This window comes from Oncorhynchus masou, chromosome 22 (genome assembly GCF_036934945.1).
Source record: "Oncorhynchus masou masou isolate Uvic2021 chromosome 22, UVic_Omas_1.1, whole genome shotgun sequence".
NCBI lineage: Eukaryota > Metazoa > Chordata > Actinopteri > Salmoniformes > Salmonidae > Oncorhynchus > Oncorhynchus masou.
In genome coordinates, this window is record NC_088233.1 from 17,845,755 (window position 1) to 17,872,267 (window position 26,513).

A 26,513-nucleotide genomic window follows, 5' to 3' on the forward strand; every position below is an offset into this window, starting at 1 on the left:
TCACACAATCAATTATTGTTGATACTTTTACACCAAGATCTCAAAAGTGTCTGAGGGGAGCTGCTACCGTTTCACGATGTTACAGTATCTAAACACAAAACCTATGATATCTTTTAGATAATAGACTGATGTTTATTTTGAGGCAAAGAAGTAATTATCCAAGGGTAGATACCCCATCATGAATTTGTTTTCTGCACATTAACAATGTTCCTGGCAGCCTGTTTGTTGAGCAAATATTAAAGTGGCACGAGCGGACGCGTCAGATGTAAGCTACCAGAACTGCCCACGTCGCAGGGTGCTAAACAATTCCCAGTGTGCATTCCTCCACACAGAAATAAGAACACGCAAGTATAAACCAACATTGCCCTCTGTTTTAATAGGACTCCAAGTCTGCTGCAAGGGTCAGACTGGGGGGCCAAGAAGTGTTAGTGGAGACCAAGGAGGGGGAGCTGCTTTACATCCATTCTAAAAAGACATTTTTAAAAGGACCCGGACAATAACTCAACCTCTTTACCAGCTTTTTAATTTATGATGGCAACACACTGACAGAAGCAGTCTCCAACCACCAGCTCAGAAAGAAATGACAGGCTGTGACATACACAGGTCTTATCCTCTCACTCGGAGACTGATAAGACTGCACAGCACATTGTCGTGTATGAGTGCATTGTTTTAGACTTGGGCATAGACATATGAGGCAGCTTCATTCCCTCCGGGGACCTGACGAGGCAACGCAGCTCCAAGAAGATCAGGCCCTGCCTTGAAAATAACAGTTTATCTTCTCCAGATGGCTGACAGTCACATGAATACCCACTGCATAAAATCTCTGCCCTTTGCATTGTATAAAGGCCCGTCACTTCCTGAAGGAGACCGAAACACAGTATTGAGCCCAGCATACACGGCTGATCATTATCGCAAGTTCGCACTTTGGCTCTATAAACAGTGGACTGTCAGCACATCTTAACCCCTCAATAAGTAAACATTATCAGGGAAATATTAATAATCGAGGCCTCCTGCTGGGGCTGGTTCCCCTGCATGTGCACCAATTCAGAAGATCTCCCATTCTGGTAAACCTGTTGTGACAGTCCTCCTCAGGGTAACCACATGTGTGACTGGAGATCAAATCAAATTGTATTTGTTACATGCACAGAATAAAACAGCTGTAGACATTACCGTGAAATGCTTACTTACAAGCCCTTAACCGCTCTACGGCAGCAGTTCCCAAACTTTTTAGTCATTCAACCTGCAGCTGCCCTCTAGCACCAGGGCCAGCACACTCACAATGATGGTAAAAAACAACATTTGTAAGCCTGACCCAGACACACACTAAACGATACATTTATTAAACATAAAAATTAGTGTGAGTTTGTCACTTCCCACGAGCTGGGTTGTGACAAAGAGCTCTTATAGGACCAGGTCACAAATAAAATAATCAATAATTTTGCTCTTTTATTTAGCCATCTTACATATAAACCCTTATTTGTTCAAAAAGTGTGAATAACTCACCACAGGTTAATGAGAAGTGTGTGCTTGAAAGGATACACATAACTCTGCAATTGTGGGTTGTATTGGAGAGAGTTTCAGTCTTAAATAATTTTCCAGTCTGTGCCTGTATTTATTTTCATGCTAGTGAGGGCCTGAGAATCCACGCTCACACAAGTACGTGGTTGCAAAGGGCATCAGTCTTTTAACAGCGCGATTTGCCAAGGTAAGAAACTCTGAGCGTAGGCCTATCCAGAAATCTGCCAGTGGCTTCTGATTACATTTTCACAGAACCGCTTGTTGCAATTTCGATGAGTCTCCCTTGTTCAAGCCGGTGCTTTGCTATATCACATTTGACATTGTCCGTAAGCTTGAGTTCATTTGCACACACAAAAAAAAATAAAAAAAATCATACAATGCTGGAAAGACCTGTGTGTTGTCCTTTTTAACGCAGACAGAAAAGAGCTCCAACTTCTTAATCATAGCCTCAACTTTGTCCTGCATGTTGAATATAGTTGTGGAGAGTCCCTGTAATTCTAGATTCAGATCAGTCAGGTGAGGAAAAAACATCCCCCAGATAGGCAGTCGTGTGAGAAACTTGTCATCATGCAAGCGGTCAGACAAGTGAAAACTATGGTCAGTAAAGAACTTTAAGCTAGTCTCTCAATTTAAAAAAATGGTCAATACTTTTCCCCTTGATAACCAGTGCACTTCTGTATGTTGTAAAAACGTTACATGGTCGATGCCCACATCATTGCATAGTGCAGAAAATACACCAGAGTTCAGGCACCTGACAAAGTCAACCATTTTCACTGTAGTGTCCAAAACGTCTTTCAAGCCGTCAGGCATTCCCTCTCGGTGGATGCTGCAGTGTGCCCAAGTAGCGACGGGAGCTACAGCTTGCACAGACGTTACCACTCCACTAGGTCTCCTTGTCATGGCTTTTGCACCATCAGTACAGATACCAACACATCTTGACCACCAAAGTCCATTTGATGTCACATAGCTGTCCAGTACTTTAAAAATATCCTCTCATGTTGTCCTGGTTTCCAGAAGAGGATGTCTTCCTTAATTGACCCCCCATAAACATAATGGACATACCACCAGGAGTTGTGCCAGGCCCGTCACGTCTGTTGACTCATTCAGCAGTAATGCATATAATTCACTGGCTTGTATGCGAAGTAGTAATTGCTTCAAAACATCTCTTGCCTTGTCACGGATGCGTCGTGAAACAGTGTTGTTGTGATGAAGGCATTAACTGCATTGTCCCAGCCATATCCGCAGCAGCAGGAAGAATAAAGTCCTCCACAATAGTATGGGGCTTGCAAACTGTTGCTTTTATACATGTCTTACTACTCAAAAGTAATCTTTATTCTCACTCCAAAACCTCCTGTGGCTTATTTTTCAAATTGTCATGGTTCGATTCTAAATGGCTGCACAAAAGAGTGAAGTTTTCCTACGAGAGCATAACGGTTAATGTGATTGGATGTTAATTATTTGACTGAACACTAGATGGTTTAATTTTATTTTTGGCATTGAAACGAGGCTACTGAGGCGGGCAAAAAAACTCACCCAAATATATAGCCCCGTTTGAAAATATAAATGGACTGACGGAAAATATTTTATGTATTTTTTTTACATGTTAATCACATTTTTATTTGGAGTACCCCCGACAGCATTGCACGTACCCCTGTTTGGGAATACCTGCTCTATGGGATCGGTGTCCCCCCACGGGACAGTTGAGCTAGCGTAGGTGAATGTGATTAGGATGTGGTTGTAAGTAACAAGAACATTTCTCAGAACAGACATATCTGATATGGGCAGAAAGCTTAAATTCTTGATAAACTGCACTGCCCAAATTATAGTAGCTATTACAGTGAAAGAATACCATGCTATTGTTTGAGGAGAGTGCACAGTTATGAACTTGAAAATGTATTAATAAAGCAATTAGGCACATTTGGGCAGTCTTGATAACATTTTGAACAGAAATACAATGATTCATTGGATCAGTCTACAACTTTGCCCATACACTGCTGCCAACTAGTGGCCACAATATCAATTGTGCCAAACCTGGAATAGTGCATTATGGCCTTTCTCTCACATTTAAAACATTTTCTTTGTACCATCTTTTACCAGATCTGTATTTATTCTCCTACATTAGTTTAACATTTCCACAAACTTCAAAGTGTTTCCTTTCAAATAGTAAGCAAGGATATGCATATTCTTGATAAGGTCCTGAGCTACAGGCAGTTAGATTTGGGTATATAATTTTAGGCGAAAATTGAAAAAGAAAGGGGTCAGATCATTAACCAACAACGCCGTTTTAAGAAAATGTAGTTAATATTTTCTTAACTAAATACATTTTTAAAAATAACAAAGGGGAACCAATACAGAGTCAATGTGCGGGGGAACAGGTTAAAATAAAATAAAAAGTTGAGGTAATTTGTACATGTACAGCAGCTTGTGAAAGTATTCACCCCCCCCCTTGGATTTTTTCCTATTTTGTTGCCTTACAACCTGGAAATAAAATTTAATTTGGGGGGGGGGTTGTATCATTTGATTTACATAACATGCCTACCACTTTGAAGATGCAATTTTTTTATTATTATTGTGAAACAAACCAGAAATAAGACAAAAACAGAAAATATCACACCCCCCAGGAAAGTAAATAATCACCTTTCTCAGCAATTACAGCTGCAAGTCTCTTGGGGTGTCTCTATAAGCTTGGCACGTCGAGCCACTGGGATTTTTGCCCATTCTCCAAGGTAAAACTGCTCCAGCTCCTTCAAGTTGGATGGGTTCCACTGGTGTACAGCAATCTATAAGATGTATTACAGATAATCAATTGGATTTAGGTCTGGGCTTTGACTACGCCATTCCAAGACATTTAAATGTTTCCCCTTAAACCACTCGAGTGTTGCTTAGCAGTATGCTTAGGGTCATTGTCCTGCTGGAAGGTGAACCTCTGAAACAGGTTTCCCTCAAGGATTTCCCTGTATTTAGCGCAATACATAATTCCTTCAATTCTGACCAGTTTCCCAGTCCCTGCCGATGAAAAACATCCCCACAGCATGATGCTGGTATTCTCGGGTGTTGAGGTGTTGGGTTTGCGCCAGACATAGTGTTCTCCTTGATGGCCAAAATGCTCAATTTTAGTCTCATCTGACCAGAGTACCTTCTTCCATATGTTTGGGGAGTCTCCCACATGCCTTTTGGCGAACAAACGTGTTCGCTTATTTTTTTTTTTAAGCAATGGCTTTTTTCTGGCCACTCTTCCGTAAAGCCCATCTCTGTGGAGTGTACGGCTTAAAGTGGTCCTATGGACAGATACTCCAATCTCCACTGTGGAGCTTTGCAGCTCCTTCAGGGTTATCTTTGGTCTCTTCTTTGCCTCTATGATTAATGCCATCCTTGCCTGGTCCGTGAGTTTTGGTGGGCGGCCCCGTTTTGGCAGGTTTGTTGTGGTGCCATATTCTTTCCATTTTTGAATAATGGATTTAAATGGTGCACCATGGGATGTTCAAAGTTTTGGATATTTCTTTATAACCCAAATTATAACACCAATTTGGACTATTTTGTATATGTCCATTACATGAAATCCAAATAAAAATCTATTTAAATTACAGGTTGTAATGCAACAAAATAGGAAAAACACCAAGGGGGTGAATATTTATTTCTGCAAGGTACTGTAGGTAGGAGTACTTGGGGAGGGGGGACTAAAAGATTGCACCGTTGTGCCAATTTGACTTCAGAAAACTGTACTCTGCTCAGGATGTTCTAATGCAAGGCTACAGTACAAAGGACAGTGACTCCCAGGACACTTTGAGTTTGAGATGAAGCAGATGAGCCAGCCATGGGGACACAGATCACTGTTCTGTCCCTTCAGACAGACCACAGTTGAGATAGAGGTTGTACGTAAAACAATAAAGCCAGAGAACATTTGAGTAATTTTCATCAATCCTTGGACCATCAGGAGTGTTCAGGCAATTAAACCTATGGGTCATTAGTGGCTTTAATGTGGCTGTAGGAAAGCATGAAACACTCTTGCATTGTCTGGAGGCAGGAAGGAACGTCACCTTTCTAACCTGATTGAGCTTCAGCCTAAAGCTCCCTCATTAGGATACTGCTCGTCAGGTCAACTTCTCACCACTTTGATGAGGACACAGCTGAACAGGGGTGAATCACAACCATGCTGGGCCAGGGCAGGACCATGGGAGGAGGGGGCAATGGATAAGCTGAGTGGCCAGGTGAGATAGAACATTTCTCCAAAATTACTATAAATAACTGCATTGATTTGAGTCAGGACCTGTGATCCGAAAGCAGCAAGCTTCCTCAGTTACAGAGAAACATACCACTGCTAGCCCAGGGACAGAACAATACAATGCAAACAGAGCTTTTTGTAACCAGCTCATTTTTCATGTATAGCGCAAACCTCACCATATAAAAAATATCCCTCATATCACTTTATCCAAGGTGACAAACATTCAGCGCAGTCATGCAGAATCTCTGAAATCTTCTCAGAGGTCATTCATTCACCTGTACAACCCTAAATGGATATGACCTTACAAAAAAAGCCTAAACTTTATATATGCACAGGTAACACAGGGAAAATGCATTCTGACCTCTTGAAGTCTTATATAAAAATATCACAATTCTGCAGCTAAATATGTTCATTGTGGTTACCAAATACACCTCAATGATGCAGACTCAAATATTGTAACCCAGGAAAGCTGTTCTTTGCTTATACAGAACAAAGTCCAGATCAGTCCTACAGGTGAAGGTGGCCCTAGCAGCACTCTTTTTAAAGCCTCAGAAAGCAGCTGAGTCATTGAACGAGCAGAGGAACAACATGCTGAGAGAGAGAGGACGAGAAAAAGAGAAATACCTGCTATCACTGTTGTGCTGACTAAAGGTCTAGCACCAGACCAGAGGGCCAGAGCAGCAAGCAAGCCTGCTCACACAAGCAAGCCTGCTCACACAAGCAAGCCTGCTCACACAAGCAAGCCTGCTCACACAAGCAAGCCAGCTCACACAAGCAAGCCAGCTCACACAAGCAAGCCAGCTCACACAAGCAAGCCAGCTCACACAAGCAGAATACAATCCTGCTCCAACACAGGAGATAGCAGCTAGAACTCATAGCTCCAAAAAACACTACTACCTAAATTATTTATCTTTAAGTCTATATTGATGTCTGCCATTTAATGCATATTTCAAAACAAGCTATTTTAGAGTAGAATCGCATGTCTGTACGATATCAGTGGCGATAAAGGTGTTGGCACAGTTGGTGAGGATAGGAGACAAAGTGAATGTTGTAATTAATTCATAGCGGTAGAGACATGACTGCTTCATTGAGGACAGAAAGCAAGAGCGCTATACTCGTCATCAGCTGAAATCTCACGTCAGAGAAACACCAACCATCTATACTCATACTCTAGAATGGACAGGCCTGTCAAGTGCTGTTAATCATTAAAACTAACCTTAATTAGCACTTCCAGTAATAAAACAAATGTCACTGGTTCTGAAAAATCTAGACTCGTGTACCCAAAACAGTTCCATCCTTTTTTGGAATTCCTCAGTCTGTCATAGTATCTATAGCGCAGGTTGTCAAAAAGGACTGCAGACTGGAGGAGGCTGGCTCTGAAGGCCTGGTTACTGAGGGGCTTTTGATTTAGCTCCTTTCCACCTGGAGCAAGAGAGGCAGCTAGCTAAACAGCAGGTAGTGTGGATGACTCATCCTGACTCACACACACAACAGCCTGATGAGAGATTCACATAGTAAAATCTGCTGCTGTGCTGAGCCTTTCAATTAGCTTTACAGTGGGGCCTCTGGTCCAGACTGATCCTCACTGACAACAGGGTCTGCGGCAGCCATTTTGCAGCCATAATGTGACTCTCTGACAGGGCCTCAAGGAGTCTCTCCCAGTCAGAGCCAGGCTGTGACTCAGAGCTGACAGTGCTCACGTGTCAGATGGCATTCCAGCATGTCTGGTGTGAAGATAAAACTACAATAGGGAGGGGGCATGTCGAGCCAGGTACTGAACAACTCAAAATATGTTCCCCTTTTGTCTGCCAAGAGAGTGGACACAAACACAGCGACGCGACTCAGACACTGAAATCTAAGGGGATTTAAAGTGTTGCTCATGCTGGCGACAGCGGTAATATAAGACCTGGGATCAGATCAGCACAGAGCGCATAGCAGCTAATCAAGGAGCCATTTCACTCTCAGAGAAATGATCATACTTACTGTGCCTGAGCCTATGCCAGGATGATGGCTGGTCACCGCAGCTGAAGGGGAGGGAATGATGACCTCTCACACACACAAAGGGTCTGGCCTAACCCAGTTCATCTCTGAATGCTAAAATCACTGTCATCCATTAGTAACATGGGTCTCTCCTTCACTGCAGCCGAGGTGAGTAAAACATTTAAACGTGTTAACCCACACAAGGCTGCAGGCCCAGACGGCATCCCCAGCCGTGCCCTCAGAGCATGCGCAGACCAGCTGGCTGGTGTGTTTACGGACATATTCAATCAATCCCTATACCAGTCTGCTGTTCCCACATGCTTCAAGAGGGCCACCTGTTCCTGTTCCCAAGAAAGCTAAGGTAACTGAGCTAAACGACTACCGCCCCGTAGCACTCACTTCCGTCATCATGAAGTGCTTTGAGAGACTAGTCAAGGACCATATCACCTCCACCCTACCTGACACCCTAGACCCACTCCAATTTGCTTACCGCCCAAATAGATCCACAGACAACGCAATCTCAACCACACTGCACACTGCCCTAACCCATCTGGACAAGAGGAATATCTATGTGAGAATGCTGTTCATCGAGTACAGCTCGGAATTTAACACCATAGTACCCTCCAAGCTCGTCATCAAGCTCGAGACCCTGGGTCTTGACCCCGCCCTGTGCAACTGGGTACTGGACTTCCTGACGGGCCGCCCCCAGGTGGTGAGGGTAGGCAACAACATCTCCGCCCCGCTGATCCTCAACACTGGGGCCCCACAAGGGTGCGTTCTGAGCCCTCTCCTGTACTCCCTGTTCACCCACGACTGCGCGGCCACGCACGCCTCCAACTCAATCATCAAGTTTGCGGACGACGCAACAGTGGTAGGCTTGATTACCAACAACGACGAGACGGCCTACAGGGAGGAGGTGAGGGCCCTCTGAGTGTGGTGTCAGGACAATAACCTCACACTCAACGTCAACAATACTAAGGAGATGATTGTGGACTTCAGGAAACAGCAGAGTGAACACCCCCCTATCCACATCGATGGAACAGTAGTGGAGAGGGTAGTAAGTTTTAAGTTCCTCGGCATACACATCACAGACAAACTGAATTGGTCCACTCACACAGACAGCATCGTGAAGAAGGCGCAGCAGCGCCTCTTCAACCTCAGGAGGCTGAAGAAATTCGGCTTGTCACCAAAAGCACTCACAAACTTCTACAGATGCACAATCGAGAGCATCCTGGCGGGCTGTATCACCGCCTGGTACGGCAACCACTCCGTCCACAACCGTAAGGCTCTCCAGAGGGTAGTGAGGTCTGCACAACGCATCACCGGGGGCAAACTACCTGCCCTCCAGGACACCTACACCACCCGATGTCACAGGAAGGCCATAAAGATCATCAAGGACAACACCCACCCGAGCCACTGCCTGTTCACCCCGCTATCATCCAGAAGGCGAGGTCAGTACAGGTGCATCAAAGCTGGGACCGAGGGACTGAAAAACAGCTTCTATCTCAAGGCCATCAGACTGTTAAACAGCAACCACTAACATTGAGTGGCTGCTGCCAACACACTGACTCAACTCCAGCCACTTTAATAATGGGAATTGATGGGAAATGATGTAAAATATATCACTAGCCACTTTAAACAATGCTACCTAATATAATGTTTACATACCCTACATTATTCATCTCATATGTATACACTGTACTCTATATCATCTACTGCATCCTTATGTAATACATGTATCACTAGCCACTTTAACTATGCCACTTTGTTTACATACTCATCTCATATGTATATACTGTACTCGATACCATCTACTGTATCTTGCCTATGCGGCTCTGCACCATCACTCATTCATATCTTTATGTACATATTCTTTATCCCCTTACACTGTGTATAAGAAATTAGTTTTGGAATTGTTAGTTAGATTACTTGTTGGTTATTACTGCATTGTCAGAACTAGAAGCACAAGCATTTCGCAACACTCGCATTAACATCTGCTTACCATGTGTATGTGACAAATAAAAAAATTGATTTGATAAAGCACCACCCACAGGGCTGAGCGGCAAGGCAGTGAGTCGTCATGTCAAAGCTCCTGTAAAAACACTTCATGTCATCACTGAAAACAAAAACTAAGAACTCCAAAGAGTGAGCACATGATCTAAATGGTGTATCAACCAATTTTCTACAAAGCGAAAAGGACAAAAACAGAAAGGGTAGAAAGAAGAAACGAGGAGAACGACAGAATCGTCCATTTCACTTTTTGTCATCGATCTTGACAAAATTGGCGACACAAAGCGCATACATTACACTGAGGTTTGTGAATCATCCCCAGGGTCCAAGTAAAACAGCTCTGACATTTAGTCAGGATGAACAAATGTCTTACAGACTCACCCAACCAAATCCATGAGTATCATGGACCACCAGATAAGGCCTGGCCACTGAGACCTGTGCAGAGTGAAAGACCATCTCCGGTTACTCTGTCAGACCTTCCCACTTATCCTTTAGTTTCCCACCCACTTTTCCCTTTGCAGCATCAGGGCCTGTCATTGGTCAAACACAGAACGCAGGAGGAAGTCCGGTAGAGTAATTTAATTGTACCACTACAACAATGTGTGTCGGTTAAGGGCTTGTGATCATTTCTACACCTGTTGTATTTGGCGCATATGACAAATAAAATGTTATTTGATTTATGTGCGTGTGTTACCTAAGTGGTGTCCCTCGGTCTCTTCCAACACCAGGCTGTTCATGCACTTGATCTCCCACTCCTGTACCTCTGTGCTCCACAGGGCTGGGAGCAGGACACAGTGCTGAGAGCTGGAGGGGACAAAAAGGGCCTTACATTAGTACCGAAAGGCTTCTTAAATCATCTCCTCCTCATTCAACTTTGATCAGCCATCACATCAGTTTGAAGCAATACATGGCAGTTGGCTTTATAGGTGGGAGAAGAAGAAGAAAAACATGCTAAATTGAATTGCCCTCAAGACTCAATGGCAATAGTCAAACCTTTGATACAGCGCATTCTGAAAGTATTCAGACCCCTTGATTTCACTCACGTTTTAAGTTACAGCCTTACTCTAAAATTGATAGGTTTTTTTTCTCAACAATCTACACACAATAACCCATAATGACAAAGCAAAAACAAAGTTTTAGAAATGTTTTAAATTATTTTATAAAGTATTCAGACCATTTACTCAGTACTTTTGACAGTGATTACAGTCGCGAGTCTTCTTGGGTATGACAAGCTAGGTACACCTGTATTTGGGGAGCTTCTCCCATTCTTCTCTGCAGATCCTCAAGCTCTGTCAGTTTGGATGGGGAGCGTCACTGCGCAGCTATTTTCAGGTCTCTCCAGAGATGTTCGATCGGGTTCAAGTCCCGGCTCTGGCTGGGCAACTCAAGGACATTCAGAGACTTGTCCCAAAGCCACTCCTGCGTGTCTTGGCTGTGTGCTTAGTCCTGTCATTGTCCTGTTGGGTCGTTGTCTGGTGAACATTCACCCCAGTCTGAGGTCTTGAGTGCTCTGGAGCAGGTTTTCATCAAGGATCTCTCTGTACATCTTTCCCTCGAACCTGACTAGTGTCCCATTCCTTTCCACTGAAAAACATCCCCACAGCATGATGCTGCCACCACCATGCTCCACAGTAGTGATGGTGCCAGGTTTCCTCCAGACGTGACACTTGGCATTCAGGCCAAAGAGTTCAATCTTGATTTCTTTAGACCAGAGAATTTTGTTTCTCATGGTCAGAGTCCTTAAGGTGCCTTTTGGCAAACTCCAAGCGGGTTGTGATATGCCTTTTACTGAGGAGTGGTTTCTGTCTGGCCACTCTACCATATAGGCCTGATTGGTGGAGTGCTGCAGAGATGGTTGTCCTTCTGGAAGGTTATCCCATTGTGACGACCCTCCCACTCCGTCTGCTGTATTCTGTTTGTTCTTGTTTCCTTATTAGGATGCCGGTGGGCGGAGTTGGGGAGGGTCGTCAGCTACATGGGAAACACCTGGGCCAGGTGTGTCCCAGGATAAATAGACCTCCTCTACATTCATGGAGGAGACTCTCTCCATGCAGACACCATTGTAGATTGTGTTGTGGTTCTTGGTGGTCTTTTGTTTATTTGCTTTGGCACCTTTCAACAACCTGCATTATCACATTCATGCATGCAAAACACTCACTTACACTGCTGATTACTGATTACACACACCATTGTATATTATACTTAGTTACTTATTTAATAAATATATATATATTGCTACTCCTTATCTCCACGTTGTCTCCCTTTGTTACGGGCTTTGAGCCGGTTCGTGACAAGTGGGGGCTCGTCCGGGATCTTTTGAACTATTGGTTTGGGAGGCCGTGGAGGTACGTGTTTGGTTTGCATATTTTGTTTGCGTGTGATAGGCCCAGTATTGGTTGCCTTTGTTATTTTGTTTGCGTGCTGTGTTGGAGAGAGTATAATGGTTAGTTTCCAGGCCCTGCTTAGCCTGAACTCTTGTTCTACTTTCTGTTGGGACGTCAGTCTGAGGTGAGTAATCGGCTGTGTACCTCAGTGGGAGATTTGGGTAGGGTAGTGGAACTTGCTACCTGGAGCTATAGCCTTTTTCCCCTGATAGGTTTAGCGACGTGTTTCATTTTTTGGAATATGTTGGGCATGGTTAATGTTTGTTATTTTTGTGTGGGGTCTGTGGACTGAGCAGTTGTCTCGGGGCACATCCGTGGCTTGGTGGAATTTACCAGCATGCTGGGGAGTTTTTCCTTGCCAGCGGGCTACAGTGCGTAAATTCCCACCGCAAATCTGCACGAAGACTAGGGTTGAGTTATTGTAGGTTTTGGGGAAGCTCCATATCTCATCTCTCTTCTGTGGTGCTCAGGGTGATTGTCAATTCTCGGGTTGTAGTCTGGTTTGCTCAGCAGAAGGGAAGAGCGTCATGGCGTCTTATGTAGATGAGTTCATTCGCTCTCCATCGGAGGGATTGTTAGATTTAGGTACTAAAGAACAGCTGTTGAAGGTCGCGGAACACTACAAGGTTGAGATTAGTGATAAACGTCTAAAAAATTCTATTAGGTTGATATTGAAGGCCAATCTGATGGAGAGTGGTATTCTTGAAGTTACCACTGGGCCAGCCTCTGCTGAGGATTGGTCGTCTCCCAGTAATGTTACAATGGCCATTCCATCGGTTAGTCCTAGTAGCCTTCTTTTTGAACAGCAGAAAGAACTGCTTCTGTTACAGCTGGAGCATGATCGTGAGAAGAGAGAGCATGATCGGCAGCATGATCGTGAGAAGCTAGAGCATGATCGTATAAAATATGAAAAGGAATTGGCATTTAAACAAGATATGGAGCGTGCAAAGCTCAAGTTGCAACAAGAACGTATAGAGTTGGTTAGGGAAGGAAAGATCTCAGGGGAGAGTTTGTTTTGGGAAGGTGACCCAGATTTACCTAGGGGTAGTTCCGTTTTTGGTCGTGCCCCAGAGACATTTGATATTGTTGGGAACTTACGGTTATTGCCTCAGTTTAATGAAAGGGACCCCGAGACATTCTTTTCGTTGTTTGAGCGGGTTGCTGACGCTAGGAGTTGGCCTGATTCTGACCGCACTTTAATGTTGCAGTGTGTGCTGACTGGTAAGGCGCAGGAAGCATATTCAGCTCTTAGTGTACATGACAGTGCCAGTTATGATAAAGTTAAAACAGCTGTGTTACAGATTTATGAATTGGTCCCTGAGGCTTACCGCCAACGATTTAGGACTTTAAAAAGGGATGATAAGCAGACTCATGTTGAGTTTGCGCGACAATTATCTTTACAGTTTAATCGCTGGTGTTCCGCCTCTGCAGTTGTGACTTTCCAAGGGCTGTGTGATCTGATTATGTTAGAGCAATTTAAAGACACAATTCCTGATCGTATTGCCACGTATATTAACGAACAGAAAGTAAAGAATGTTGCTGAAGCTGCGGTTTTGGCGGACGAGTATGTGTTGACTCACAAAAGTGTCTTTGCAGAGCCCCGTATTCGGAAAGAGTGGGGGCGTTCGGATAGATTTGGGCTTCGCTCACCGAGATACTTTGGTTCACGGGCAGAGTTCTATCCAACTCGGGTTGAGCCTGACTCCCATGGTAAAGCTGACTTTGGGCAGGAGTGTCACTACTGTCAAGGTTCAGGTCATTGGAAAAACGAATGTCCACTTCTCAAGGCAAAGGGTGCTTACGCTAAATCTAAGCCTACCGCGTTAGCTGCACCTGTTCCACATCAGTTCACCCATGACTCATTTCCTCAGGCCCAAGAGAATGTGAAAGTCCATATTGATCCAGACTATTTACCTTTCATTACGGAAGGTTTTGTGTCTATGTTAGGAAGTAAAGACCTAGTGGCAGTGAAGATCCTGAGAGACACAGGAGCCTCTGAATCATTTGTGTTGGAGTCTGTGTTACCCTTTTCTGCTGAGACTGATTCAGGGAATAGTGTTCTAATTAGGGGAATAGGTTTGAACACTCTGTCAGTTCCATTGCATAAACTGATGTTGGATTGTGGGCTGGTGAAGGGTGAAGTTGTTATGGGGGTGCGTCCTTCGTTGCCTATTGAGGGTATCGACGTGATCCTTGGGAATAACTTGGCTGGTGAGCGTGTATGGCCTGTCGTGTTTCCATCTCTAGTGGTTTCCACTAAGCCGTCATTTGTTGGGATTCCTGATGAGAGTGTACAGAGTTTCCCCAGAGGTGTTCTCTGCGTGTGCAGTGACACGTTCTATGGGTCGTGGCGAACTGGTCACTGCTCCGACTAATGATAATAATACAAAGTATGTCACTGTTTTCCCTGTTATCCCGTTATCTGTAACCCGCTCAGATCTAATCAATGCACAACGGAATGACCCCACGTTAGAAGAGTTGCGTGACCAAATTGTGCCTGTGGAACAGTTGGGAGATGTCGCCCATGGCTATTTTCTCCAAGAGGATGTCCTGATGAGAAAGTGGGTGTCTCATGATAGTTGTTTTCTAGGGGACGCAATTAGTCAGGTTGTTGTACCAGTTAAGCTTCGTGAGTTGGTGTTGGAAACTTCTCACAGCGACGTTGCTGGACATATGGGGGTGAGGAAAACCTACAATCGCGTATTAAGACATTTCTTTTGGCCTAGATTAAAGAGGGATGTTTCTGATTTTATCAAAACTTGTCACACCTGTCAATTAACTGGTAAGCCTAATCAAGCTATTAAACCAGTTCCATTGTTTCCTATTCCTGTACTTAACCAACCTTTTGAGTATCTGATTATTGACTGTGTGGGTCCTCTGCCTCGTTCTAAAAAGGGTAGCAGTTACCTGTTCACTGTGATGTGTCAGACCACTAGGTTTCCTGCTGCCTATCCTCTTCGATCTATCACGACTAAATCTGTGTTAAAAGCTTTAACTCAGTTTCTCTCATTGTTTGGAATCCCTAAGGTCATTCAGAGTGATCAAGGCTCTAATTTCACCTCTAATCTGTTTAGTCAGGTTCTTCAACAGCTCCATATTAAACACAATTTGTCTAGCGCCTATCACGCGCAAAGTCAAGGAGCACTGGAACGTTTCCATCAAACTCTTAAGTCTTTGTTGAGAGCTTATTGTACTGAGATGGATAAGGATTGGGAGGAGGGGTTGCCTTGGTTACTGTTAGCTGCTAGGGAAGTTTCACAGGAGAGCACAGGTTTCAGTCCAAATGACCTTGTGTTTGGACATAGGGTGCGTGGACTTTTATCCGTTCTCCAGGATGACTGGAAGTCTCCCGAGCCTCCTCAGTCCCTATTATCGTATGTGTGTGATTTCCGGCGACGGCTGTACGCCGCTGGTGAAATGGCTAAAGAGAAGTTATCATCTGCACAGGAGAGGATGAAGGGCATATTTGATCGCCGAACTGAGCCTCGTCACTTTAGTCCAGGTGACCAGGTTCTTGCTCTGCTGCCAATTGTTGGTTCTCCTTTACAAGCTAAGTTTCAAGGTCCATATACAGTGGTGCGCCAGTACACTGAGCAAAATTATCTAGTTGCCACTCCAGAACGGAGGAAAGCACACCAGCTGTGCCATGTAAATCTGTTAAAACCCTATTATGCACGTTCCTCTGAGACTGAACAGTGGGATTCTACAGAGCACGGTAAACCTGTTCTTTTGGCTGATACAGTTGTTTCCTTGGGTTCTTGTCGTGCTAGATCTGGGCATGAGGAGGAAGATGTTCCTGGTCCTGACGATTGTATATTGCAGGGTAGATTAAAAAATTCAGAAACACTGGATATTTTAGACAGTCTTCTCACTCACCTACCTGATGATGGGCGTGAAGAGATGGTTGGTCTGATTCAGAGCTTTCCAGGTTTATTTTCAGATACACCTACACGTACAAACTTAATAGAACATGATATTGACATTGGAGGTGCTGACCCCATTCGTCAGCGGTTCTATAGAGTTTCTTCAGAGAAACTACGTTGTCTGGATGCTGAGGTCAAGTACATGCTGGAGAGTAAGATAGCAGAGCCTTCTTTCTCCAGTTGGGCTTCTCCCTGTATCTTGGTCAGTAAACCGGATGGAACAAACCGATTTTGTACGGACTACCGTAAGGTAAATAGTGTCACAAAGCCAGATTCATTTCCTCTTCCTCGAATGGAGGACTGTGTTGATCAAGTCGGTGCAGCTAAGTTTGTGAGCAAATTTGACCTGTTAAAAGGCTATTGGCAGGTGCCACTGACGAGTAGGGCACGTGAAATCTCTGCCTTTATTACACCCTTTGGTCTGTACTCGTATTCGGTTATGAGTTTCGGTTTGCGCAATGCACCTGCCACTTTTCAGCGACTTATGAACAGGGTTGTCGCCGGTCTGACCGGGTGCGCTGTTTATTTGGACGATGTAGTGATATATGCAGATACTTGGGAAGAACATCTGTCCCGTATTCAAGCCTTGTTCGAACGTCTGGCTGCGGGTCGCCTCACAATCAATCTGGCTAAATGTGAGTTTGCTCAGGCGACCGTTACATACCTTGGAAAAGTGGTTGGGCAGGGGGAAGTGCGTCCTGTTCGGGCTAAAGTGGTGGCTATTGATGCTTTTCCACCACCAACTACTAAAAAGGAACTAATGCGTTTCTTGGGCATGATTGGTTATTACCGTAGTTTTTGTAGTAACTTCTCCACTGTGGTCGCTCCCTTGACAGATCTGCTGAAAGCTAAGGCTGTTTATGTGTGGTCTACTCGTTGTCAACACGCTTTTGAAGATGTAAAGAGGTTGCTTACCTCAACTCCGGTGCTGGCTGCTCCTCGCATGGATTTGTCATTTACCTTGCAGGTGGATGCTAGTCATGTGGGGGCAGGTGCAGTTTTGCTGCAAGCAGATGTGTCTGGGATTGAGAGGCCTGTTAGTTTCTTTTCTAAAAAGTTTAACGATTATCAGTTGAATTATTCAGTTATTGAAAAGGAAGCGCTAGCACTCATTTGGGCGCTACAACACTTCGAAGTGTATGTCGGGTCGGGGGTAGTACCTATTGTGGTCTACACCGACCATAACCCCCTCACTTTTTGAGGTCCATGATGTGTCCAAACCAGAGGATAATGAGATGGTGTTTATTTTTACAATCATTCCATCTCGATGTGCGCCACATCCGGGGAACTGAAAACGTGATTGCTGATGCTCTCTCTCGTGCGCCCTGTTCCTAAATGTTTACGTGACTGACCATTGTTACGTATTGTCATGTTCTCTCTGTCCTGTCTGCTCCCGCCTGGTCTTGTTTTCTTCTTTCCTCTTAAATGTTGCTTCCTGTGTGAAGGTTGCTGAGGTCTGTGGAGGAGGTTGGCTAGGGTGAACACATAGACCCTCATCAATTTGGGGTGCAGAAGCTGTGTCAATTTGGAACTTAGAGGCTGGTATTTTCTTCCGGGGTCCTTGTTGGTCCCCGGTTTTATGGGGGGGAATGTGACGACCCTCCCACTCCGTCTGCTGTATTCTGTTTGTTCTTGTTTCCTTATTAGGATGCCGGTGGGCGGAGTTGGGGAGGGTCGTCAGCTACATGGGAAACACCTGGGCCAGGTGTGTCCCAGGATAAATAGACCTCTACATTCATGGAGGAGACTCTCTCCATGCAGACACCATTGTAGATTGTGTTGTGGTTCTTGGTGGTCTTTTGTTTATTTGCTTTGGCACCTTTCAACAACCTGCATTATCACATTCATGCATGCAAAACACTCACTTACACTGCTGATTACTGATTACACACACCATTGTATATTATACTTAGTTACTTATTTAATAAATATATATATATTGCTACTCCTTATCTCCACGTTGTCTCCCTTTGTTACGGGCTTTGAGCCGGTTCGTGACACCATCTCCACAGAGGAACTCTAGCGCTCTGTCACAGTGACCAAGGTCATGGTCACCTCCCTGACCAAGATCCTTCCCTCCCAATTGCTGGGTTTGGCCAGGCGGCCAGCTCTAGGAAGAGTCTTGGTGGTTCTAAACTTCTTCCGTTAAGAATGATGGAGGCCATTGTGTTCTTGGGGACCTTCAATGCTGCAGACATTTTTTGGTACCCTTCCCCAGATCTGTGCCTCGACACAATCCTGTCTTGAAGGAATTGTCCGTAGAGCTCAGATCTCATGACTTTGTTTTTGCCCTGACATGCACTGTCAACTGTGGGACCTTATATAGACACGTGTGTTCCTTTCCAAATCTTGCCCAATCAATTGAATTTACCACAGGTGGACTCCAATCAAGTTGTAGAAACATCTTGAGGATGATCAATGGAAACAGGATGCACCTGAGCTCAATTTCAAGTCTCATAGCAAAGGGTCTGAACACTTACGCATGTATATAAGGTATCCGTTTTTTATTTTTAGTAAATTTGCAAACATCTGTTTTTGCTTTGTCATTATGGGGAAAAAGGCCCTTTGAGCTGAGACACAGCTTGTCCCTATGCTTCACATCACGCTGGCTCTTACATAAAGCACTGAAAAAGTGGCATTGATGTGGGCTTGTCAGTGAAAGGTAGCAAACAAATAAGCTGTCAACTCCTCAGGCAGAGGGACGTGTCAATAGGCCTGAATGGAGATAAGGGGGGGAAGGGGTGGGCAGTGATGGACAGAAACCAATAGATTAAATGGATGAAAGAAAGTCCTTCGTTAATCAGATGATTGTCTATTGGCATTTCACTTGTCCACATTCTCCACTCTGTATTAAAGCAGATAGGAGAGCCTGACCATGGCAAAGGATTTTGAGTTAAATCCAGGGTTAAATCAGGTCTTCTGAAAATATTATATTCTCAATGGGGTGAGAGAGGATGTTTTTATGCTGTAATCTAACCGGCTGACTGCTCATAGCCTAATCCCTCTGTATAGATGACTCTCTGACCCTATACTTTTCTGCTTCCCCTCCCCCCACTCTCACTGGACGAGAAAGGCTGTGGTTTCAGGTAGCTTGTTTCTTCCTTTCGTAAGAGGATCTTGGTCTGAGACAGAGAAACCACTTAGCCATGACCTCACTGGGCTGGCACACAGATGCCAAGCTAGAAACAAGAGCCCTTCAATGTGGCATGTGGCTCGGTGCCTGCTGACAACTGTCACAAAGGCAAAATATTCAAATGTGAACAACACAAATGACTGACTTGTTTTGCAGGAAACATCCTCAAAGAAACGTATTACTTATAGAAAGTTATTTCATAACCAATCTCAAATAATATCTAAATTGTATATTGCTTTGTAAAGTAATGCTTCTAATAGAAAGGCAAGTTAAATATACTAGTCGAGACCTACAACGATCCCAAGTTGGGCAAAATCAATAAACATCCAATAGGTCCCCGATATGCCATCTAAATCCTACAAGGACACCAACAAAACATTAGCAAGGCACCGTTGCTATAACGACTCCCCAACCCAATAAAACAAAGCCTGGAAATCAAAGAGATCTTAAACTCCATTGATTAACATGCTCATGGGACTCAATGCTGTTCATCCCACAGTAACAAGAGGCTAATCCACAGTTCTTTGGCCAAAGTAAACATTGTAGAGAGAAATATTTCTTCAAAAGAGAGGCAGGCAAGAGAATGATTAAAAGGATTTGGTTAAGATATTAAAACAAATATGATAACTGCTTCACATCATGAACTGGCCAGCCACTGTTATATACACAAACCCAGTGCCCTTGCTATGTTTCCATAGGGACCGCTAGACGTCAGCAAAATATGTTTAACTACTGACACTATATTGACTGATCTGCACGAGACAAGTCTATTTAAGAGATGCTTGTATTGAAAACCACAACTAAAATGGCTGTCCACTAAAAGCAAATGTATATAATGTTGCCTATGATGATTTAAAACTACTGTGTGGGCCCAAGTCTGTGTTTTTGAATAAGGATGACGTAACACTCACACATCCACAGGTACCCTTAGCAGCAGGGGTAGCACGGCAGCCTCGTCAGTCAGGTTCATTAGCCGAGACTCCAGCAGCTGAATGATGGTGAGACCAGTACGGAACACAGCAGAGAGGCCTGGGCACAAAGTAACTAGAAATACAGCTGGCAAAACAGCACAAACAGATCTGGGATCATTTAGTCAATGACGGTCAGTATAATAAAAACTCTAGATAGTGAGATAAGAGTTGAAAACATTTTTGGACAAGCCACCTTGTACTGACAACCTGGATGGTAAATTGCTGAAGACAGTAGTGGAATACATTGTGAATCTGGTTAGCCACATCTTCAATTTAAGCCTAGAAGATGGTGTGTGCCCTCAGGCCTGGAGCAAGGCAAAGATAATTCTGCTGCTCAAGAATAGCAGAGAACCCTTTAAAAAAGGTTCAGCCTCCCAGGTTGCGCAGTGGTCTAGGGCACTGTGTTTCGGAGGACGCATGACTTTCGACCTTTGTCTCTCCCGAGCCCGTACGGGAGTTGTAGCGATGAGACAAGATAGCGACTACTAATAATTGGTACTACGAAATTGGGGAGAAAAAGGGGGTAAAATAAATTTAAAAAAAGGTTCAAACAGCCTGTTACCAGTGCACAGAAAACTTGACCAAATAAAAGTTATTTTACAGAAAACAAATGAACAGACCTTCAGCATGCTTATAGGGAAGGGGACTGAACATGCTTGGCACTGATGACTGATGATTTGCTGAAAGAAATTGATAGTAAGAAGATTGTGGGAGCTGTTTTGTTAGACTTGTTAGGCGTTATGGATTTACATCCTATGCCTTAAGGATTGAGAGTTACCAATCTAATAGAACACAGAGGGTTTTCTTTAATGGATGCCTCAAATGCAAATTCGGTTGAGTGTGGTGTACCGCAGGCCAGCCGGCTTGGGCCATTGTTGTTCTGTTTTTACTTAATGACCTTCCATTGATCTTGACTAAAGCCTGTGTGTCTATGTATGCTGACGACTCAACAGTACACACGTCGGCAATGAATGTCAAATAAATGACACTAACAGAGCTCCAATCAGTTTTAGAACGGTAACAAGCAGTAGGCTGGTGCTACATAATCAAAAACGAATAGCATCATTATCGGGACAAATCATGCCCTCAACACAAAAATCGCATTTAAATCCATTATTGAATAATGTGGCAACTGAGCAAGTTGAGGTGACTAAACTGCTGGGTGTAACCCTAGATAGCAAGCTGTCATGGACAAAACATATACACTTAATGGTTACTCAAATGGAAAAGGACTGTTCATGATAAGGCATCGCTCTGCTTTCTTGACAGCTCAGTCGACCAGACAGCTCCTAGTTGTCACACCTGGACTATAGCCCAGGTGTGTAGGTCATGTCGTTAAAGGGGGACATGGACCAACTGCAATTGACCTAGAATAGAGCAGCACTTATGGCACTTAGATGTACACAGAGGGCAAATGTCAGTAACATTCATGTCAATCTCTCCTGACTCAAAGTTGACGAAAGATTGATTGCTGTTGGTCTTTGTGCGAGGTGTTGATGGTAGCGAACGGTCTGTTCAAGCAGTGTGCATTCAGTTCAGATACTCATCGGTACAACACAGGACATGCAAACAGAGGTCTGTTCACAGTCCCCAGGTCCAGACCAGAAACTGGGAAACGCACAGTATTAAACAGAGCCATGACTACATGGAACTCTGCCTCCCCAGGTAACTCAAGCTAGTAATAAAACCAGATAAAAAGAACACCTTACAGCACAACAGGGACTGTGAAGAGACACATGCATTTTTTATATATGTTGTATTGCAATTTGTACTGTATAAGATATTATATTATGTAGGTGGGTGGCCTTGCTCTAAGCTTGTGCGAGCCAGAACAGCTCATAGGGCAGGAGCCATCTCCTGATTCTGAAGTGTGAGGCAGAGGCGAAAAGGTAGGGTGAAAAATGATAACAATAATGTACATAATGACAAAGTGTTTACAGAATCCCAAAGTCTGTACCTCCCAGTTAGTATTACCATGCAACATGATGAGGTCCCATATGGCCAGCACAGAGTCCCAGCAGGGCAGGGAGGTGAACAGGGTTAGGAACCAAGGCATAACAAAATGGATGGACGAAACCCTTACATCCTCCTTAAAGAAAAGAAAGAAGAGAATTTAGGAACAGAAAGTTGCATGTTGAAAACTGACTGAGTTCCATAATAAAATAAACTTTTAAGCAGAGCTCTATCAAGAGTCAGTGGTAAAATGCTGGTCTTGGTACTTCAAATAAGGCATTAGAAACATTCACTCGAGTGCATTTAAGCCGCTGTGGTGTGCAGGCCGCCGGCACTGAATGGGCAGCTTTTCTCTGAGACGTGCTGAGTCCACACAGAGAAATAGAAAATCTCTCAACAGCGAGTCAAGCAGCAGAGAGGTTTAGTCTCTCATTTAAAGGGGCCGAAGGCTGCAGGTAAAGAGAGGGTGGTGGGACTCAAGAGAGCAATGGGATGGTCCGAGCTGGTGAAGGAACTTCCATATAGATTTCATTACTTAGCTAAAACTGTGCTGAGGGGGTAGCTGCTTTCAGAGACATCATATACACACAGCTTCCCCCATCTGACATAAAGCAGGAGGCATCTGTAAGCAAAGAGCTTTTACTGCTGTCATTTCCAGGATAAAGCTGTGTGACACCAACATGGCCAACCCTCTTTCCGTACATGAGCTCAGACAGTTACTGGGAAGCAGCTGTGAATCTAGTAGTAAAACCCAGTCCCTGAGGACAATGTGCTGCAGTGATGATGATGGTGATCTCTGTAGGAAAGCCATGCACAGTGGAAGAGTGATGAGAAGAGCCCTACATTTGAGGCATGTTCAGTCACCAAGCAGATTCCCCTCCAGATATCCCTGGATAACAGTTTTTTTTTAAAGTCCTCTCAATATGAGATTTGTGCCTAAGAGCTACTACAAGTTGTACGCAGAGAGCTGGGTCCTCACACTTACTATGTGCTTGGAGAGCTGAGGTTTCCTGTGCTTGAAGAACTGGTGAAACACCATCGCTTGATGCTGGATCCTAACATTAGCAAGCAAAGACCAGTTAAATACAGTACTTCAGCATGTATGCTGATTCATGTCATTAATAAAAATATTCATAATGTGATACGCATTGAAAGGACATTCTCACTTCTCCCCGGAGAGATCAAACAGCTCTGACAGATATTTAGGCTTCTCTAGAAGAACTCCCAAGGCCCAGAAGGCCTCCTCTTCACTTAGGTGCATAAGAAGCACTGCAGCGATGTATGACATTCCTGATAAAGATATGAACAGTCAATAATAAGGCACTACTAATATGGATAAAATAAGGGAACACACACACACACACCAATGTCAACCATGCAGGTAATTTTTAAACACATGATGTATTATTGGAAATGTTTATGTGATTAGCTTGGCAGCATGGTGCTGTACCAGCTCAACGTCTACTTAGACTCTTCTGCCCCCAGGTGGCTGAAGTATGGAACTTAAAATGTTACTACCAACTGCATGGTAGGTGAATTGTTTTTGGATGTCATGAAAGTACATTAACAAGGAATATTGTAATTCAAAAGGATGTGTTTAATGACAAAACTACAGTTATTGCATACATGCAACTGTGCCTCCGTCAAACAGCCTCAGCATTATTTAAACCGCATCGTTCCAAATTGGTGCTTGCGTGTATACCGCTACATGATTGCAAACAGTCAGCTCCCCTTACTGTACCTTGGCTATACCCAATCTTAGGGTTGTACTTTGCGTAGGCGATGAGGACTCGGAAGAGCTTGGCTTGGCCTTCTATTGCCTCAGGACTCTCGCCCATCAGGGTGCGATGGGTTGGGAAGGATCTTTCTGTACAAAGATAAGAGTCAAATGCAATCAGCCATTCATATCCCAGGTGTGCAGAGAAAACGTACTGTCAGTACAGAGAAAAGGGGGTCTACAGAATATCCCATAACTCACGCAGATCCAGAGCGATCTGACGAAAGATGGTGACATCTGCACTGGAGTAGGCCAAGTCCGGGGGACAGCGGGAGGGAAGTTGGTTGGACCCCAGGTCATTCTCTGTGTCATTCAAAGTAGCTATGGCTGAGATGATGCCGTATTCACTAACTCCCAGGTCAACCAGGGGCCCTCGGATCTCATCCAAACATTTCTGACATTGAGTGAATACACAACTAAATAAAACAATTGGCCTATGTCTCTTAAATGTATCACTGTAGAAGTAGGCTATGGAGGAGGAAAATTGTTTTGCTTTTCAATAATGCAAGTGTCAGTCTTGAGTGTACTTTTGAAAATGATATGTACAGTGGTTATGGTACTGCACCTGATAGTTAAAAGCACTGGATTCTCTTAGTTTGTCGATGTTGAGAAGGCACTTCCACACTCGCCCTCTTAAAGCTGGAGGGATTCCCATTCTCATAAACCGTTCAATCTGAAAAGGGAAAGAATGTGGCCAATGACCTACAAAATATGTTTCAAAATAGTGTGATAACTGAAATGTTCCAGGTCGGTTGTAAGATAAACTTTTACTGTGTCATGTGACCACTTGAAGGTGCACCATTTAAAACAAGTCAATAATGAATAGGCTGTTTGGCAAACAACTGCCTAAGGAAGGTCTAATCTAAACATAGCCTATTAATTTAATATGTTGCAAATGGTGTTCTATAATACAATCAGTAGGACAAAATACCTGGCTTCTGCAGATGAAACTGGATCCATTCCAGTAACTAAGAAGCTCACACAATTCCTTCACCCTACGGGCGTTGAGTTGGGGGTAACTGGGGGAGAAACAGTCAGTTCAAAGAAACAATTATTCTCTTTTTTGAATGCGTATGTCCAATCCAGTCTAGCTATTGAATATTCTAGGTGGAGTCTGCCTTCTCCCTACAGTTCCCAGCCATTATCTTCGACCACAAACTACAATCCAGATGCTGTGTTTTAACTTTTAGAAACGTCAATAAAAAGACACGAAAATGAGTCTTTCGAAGCATAAATTAAAATACACCTAAAGGCTTTACATAGTCATTCTGAAGTGACCTCTGTAGAAGTCAGGGATTTATACTTCTTGCGCCAGCAGCGCAGAGCTCTTGTGAAGGAAGTTGTCAAGGAGGTGAGTTTGTTGATACAGGACCTCTCAATCTCACTGGAATAAAGACCTCCATTCCTGTCATTGCTGAAAGAGATTGTGATAGTTCATCTCAAAATAGGGCTACTTAAATGTTAGATCCCTCACTTCCAAGGCAGTTATAGTCAATGAACTAATCACAATTTTGATGTGATATCCCGCAAAGGCGGAGGAGTTGCTAACATTTACGATAGCAAATTCCAATTTACAAAAAAATTAAATGACTGTTTTCGTATTTTGAGCTTCTAGTCACGAAATCTATGTAGCCCACTCAATCACTTTTTAAAGCTACTGCTTACAGGCCTCCTGGGCCATATACAGCATTCCTCACCGAGTTCCTTGAATTCCTATCGGACCTTGTAGTCATGGAAGATAATATTGAAATTTTTGGGATCTTTAATATTCACATGGAAAGTCCACAGACCCAGTCCAAAAGGCTTTTGGAGCAATCATCGACTCTGGGTTTTGTCCAACATGTCTCCAGACCTACCTCACTGCCACAGTCATACTCTGGACCTAATTTTGTCCAGAGGAATAAACATTGTGGATCTTAATGTTTTTCCTCATAATCTTGGACTATTGGTCCACCATTTTATGATGTTTGCAATCGCAACAAATAATCTGTTTAGACACGAACCAAGGATCATCAAAAGCTGTGCTATAAATTCTCAGACAACCCAAAGATTCCTAGATGCCCTTCCAGACACCCTCACCTACCCAAGGACGTCAGAGTACAAACGGTTAACTAACTAAGGAACTAAATTGAACCATGCGTAATACCCTAGATCAGTGGTTCGCAAACTCATAGTCCCGTACCCCTTCAAACATTTAACCTCCAGCTGCATACTCACTCTAGCACCAGGGTCAGCGCACTCTCAAATGTTGTTTTTTGCCATCATTGCCTGCCACACACACACACACACACACACACCAATTATAGACCAGGGCACAAATAATAATCAATTTTGCTCTTTATTTAACCATCTTACATATAAAACCATATTTGTTCATCTAATTATGAATACCTCACCACAGGTTCATGACAAGGGTGTGCTTGAAAGGATGCACATAACTCTGCAATGTTGGGTTGTATTGGAGAGAGTCTCAGTCTTAAATCAATTTCCACACAGTCTGTGCCTGTATTTAGTTTTCATGCTAGTGAGGGCCGAGAAACCACTCTCACATAGGTACAGTTGAAGTCAAAAGTTTACATACACTTAGGTTGGAGTCATTAAAACTTGTTTCTCAACCACTCCACAAATTTCTTGTTAACAAA

General features: G+C 43.8%; 1 protein-coding gene across 2 annotated transcripts in view; it reads right to left on the reverse strand.

Moving 5' to 3' along the window:
- Positions 1–26,513, reverse strand: part of si:ch211-266k8.4 (carabin) — a 66,375-nt gene that overhangs the window by 34,168 nt on the left and 5,694 nt on the right. For both annotated transcript variants that reach the window (XM_064929462.1, XM_064929464.1), the window contains exons 2-10: positions 24,803–24,890; positions 24,437–24,544; positions 24,073–24,265; positions 23,836–23,961; positions 23,261–23,384; positions 23,080–23,149; positions 22,116–22,230; positions 20,082–20,199; positions 10,425–10,534 (exon numbers count right to left, since the gene is read on the reverse strand). In XM_064929462.1, the coding sequence (XP_064785534.1) occupies positions 10,425–10,534; positions 20,082–20,199; positions 22,116–22,230; positions 23,080–23,149; positions 23,261–23,384; positions 23,836–23,961; positions 24,073–24,265; positions 24,437–24,544; positions 24,803–24,890 (1,052 nt within the window). The remainder of the gene's footprint in view (positions 1–10,424; positions 10,535–20,081; positions 20,200–22,115; positions 22,231–23,079; positions 23,150–23,260; positions 23,385–23,835; positions 23,962–24,072; positions 24,266–24,436; positions 24,545–24,802; positions 24,891–26,513) is intronic.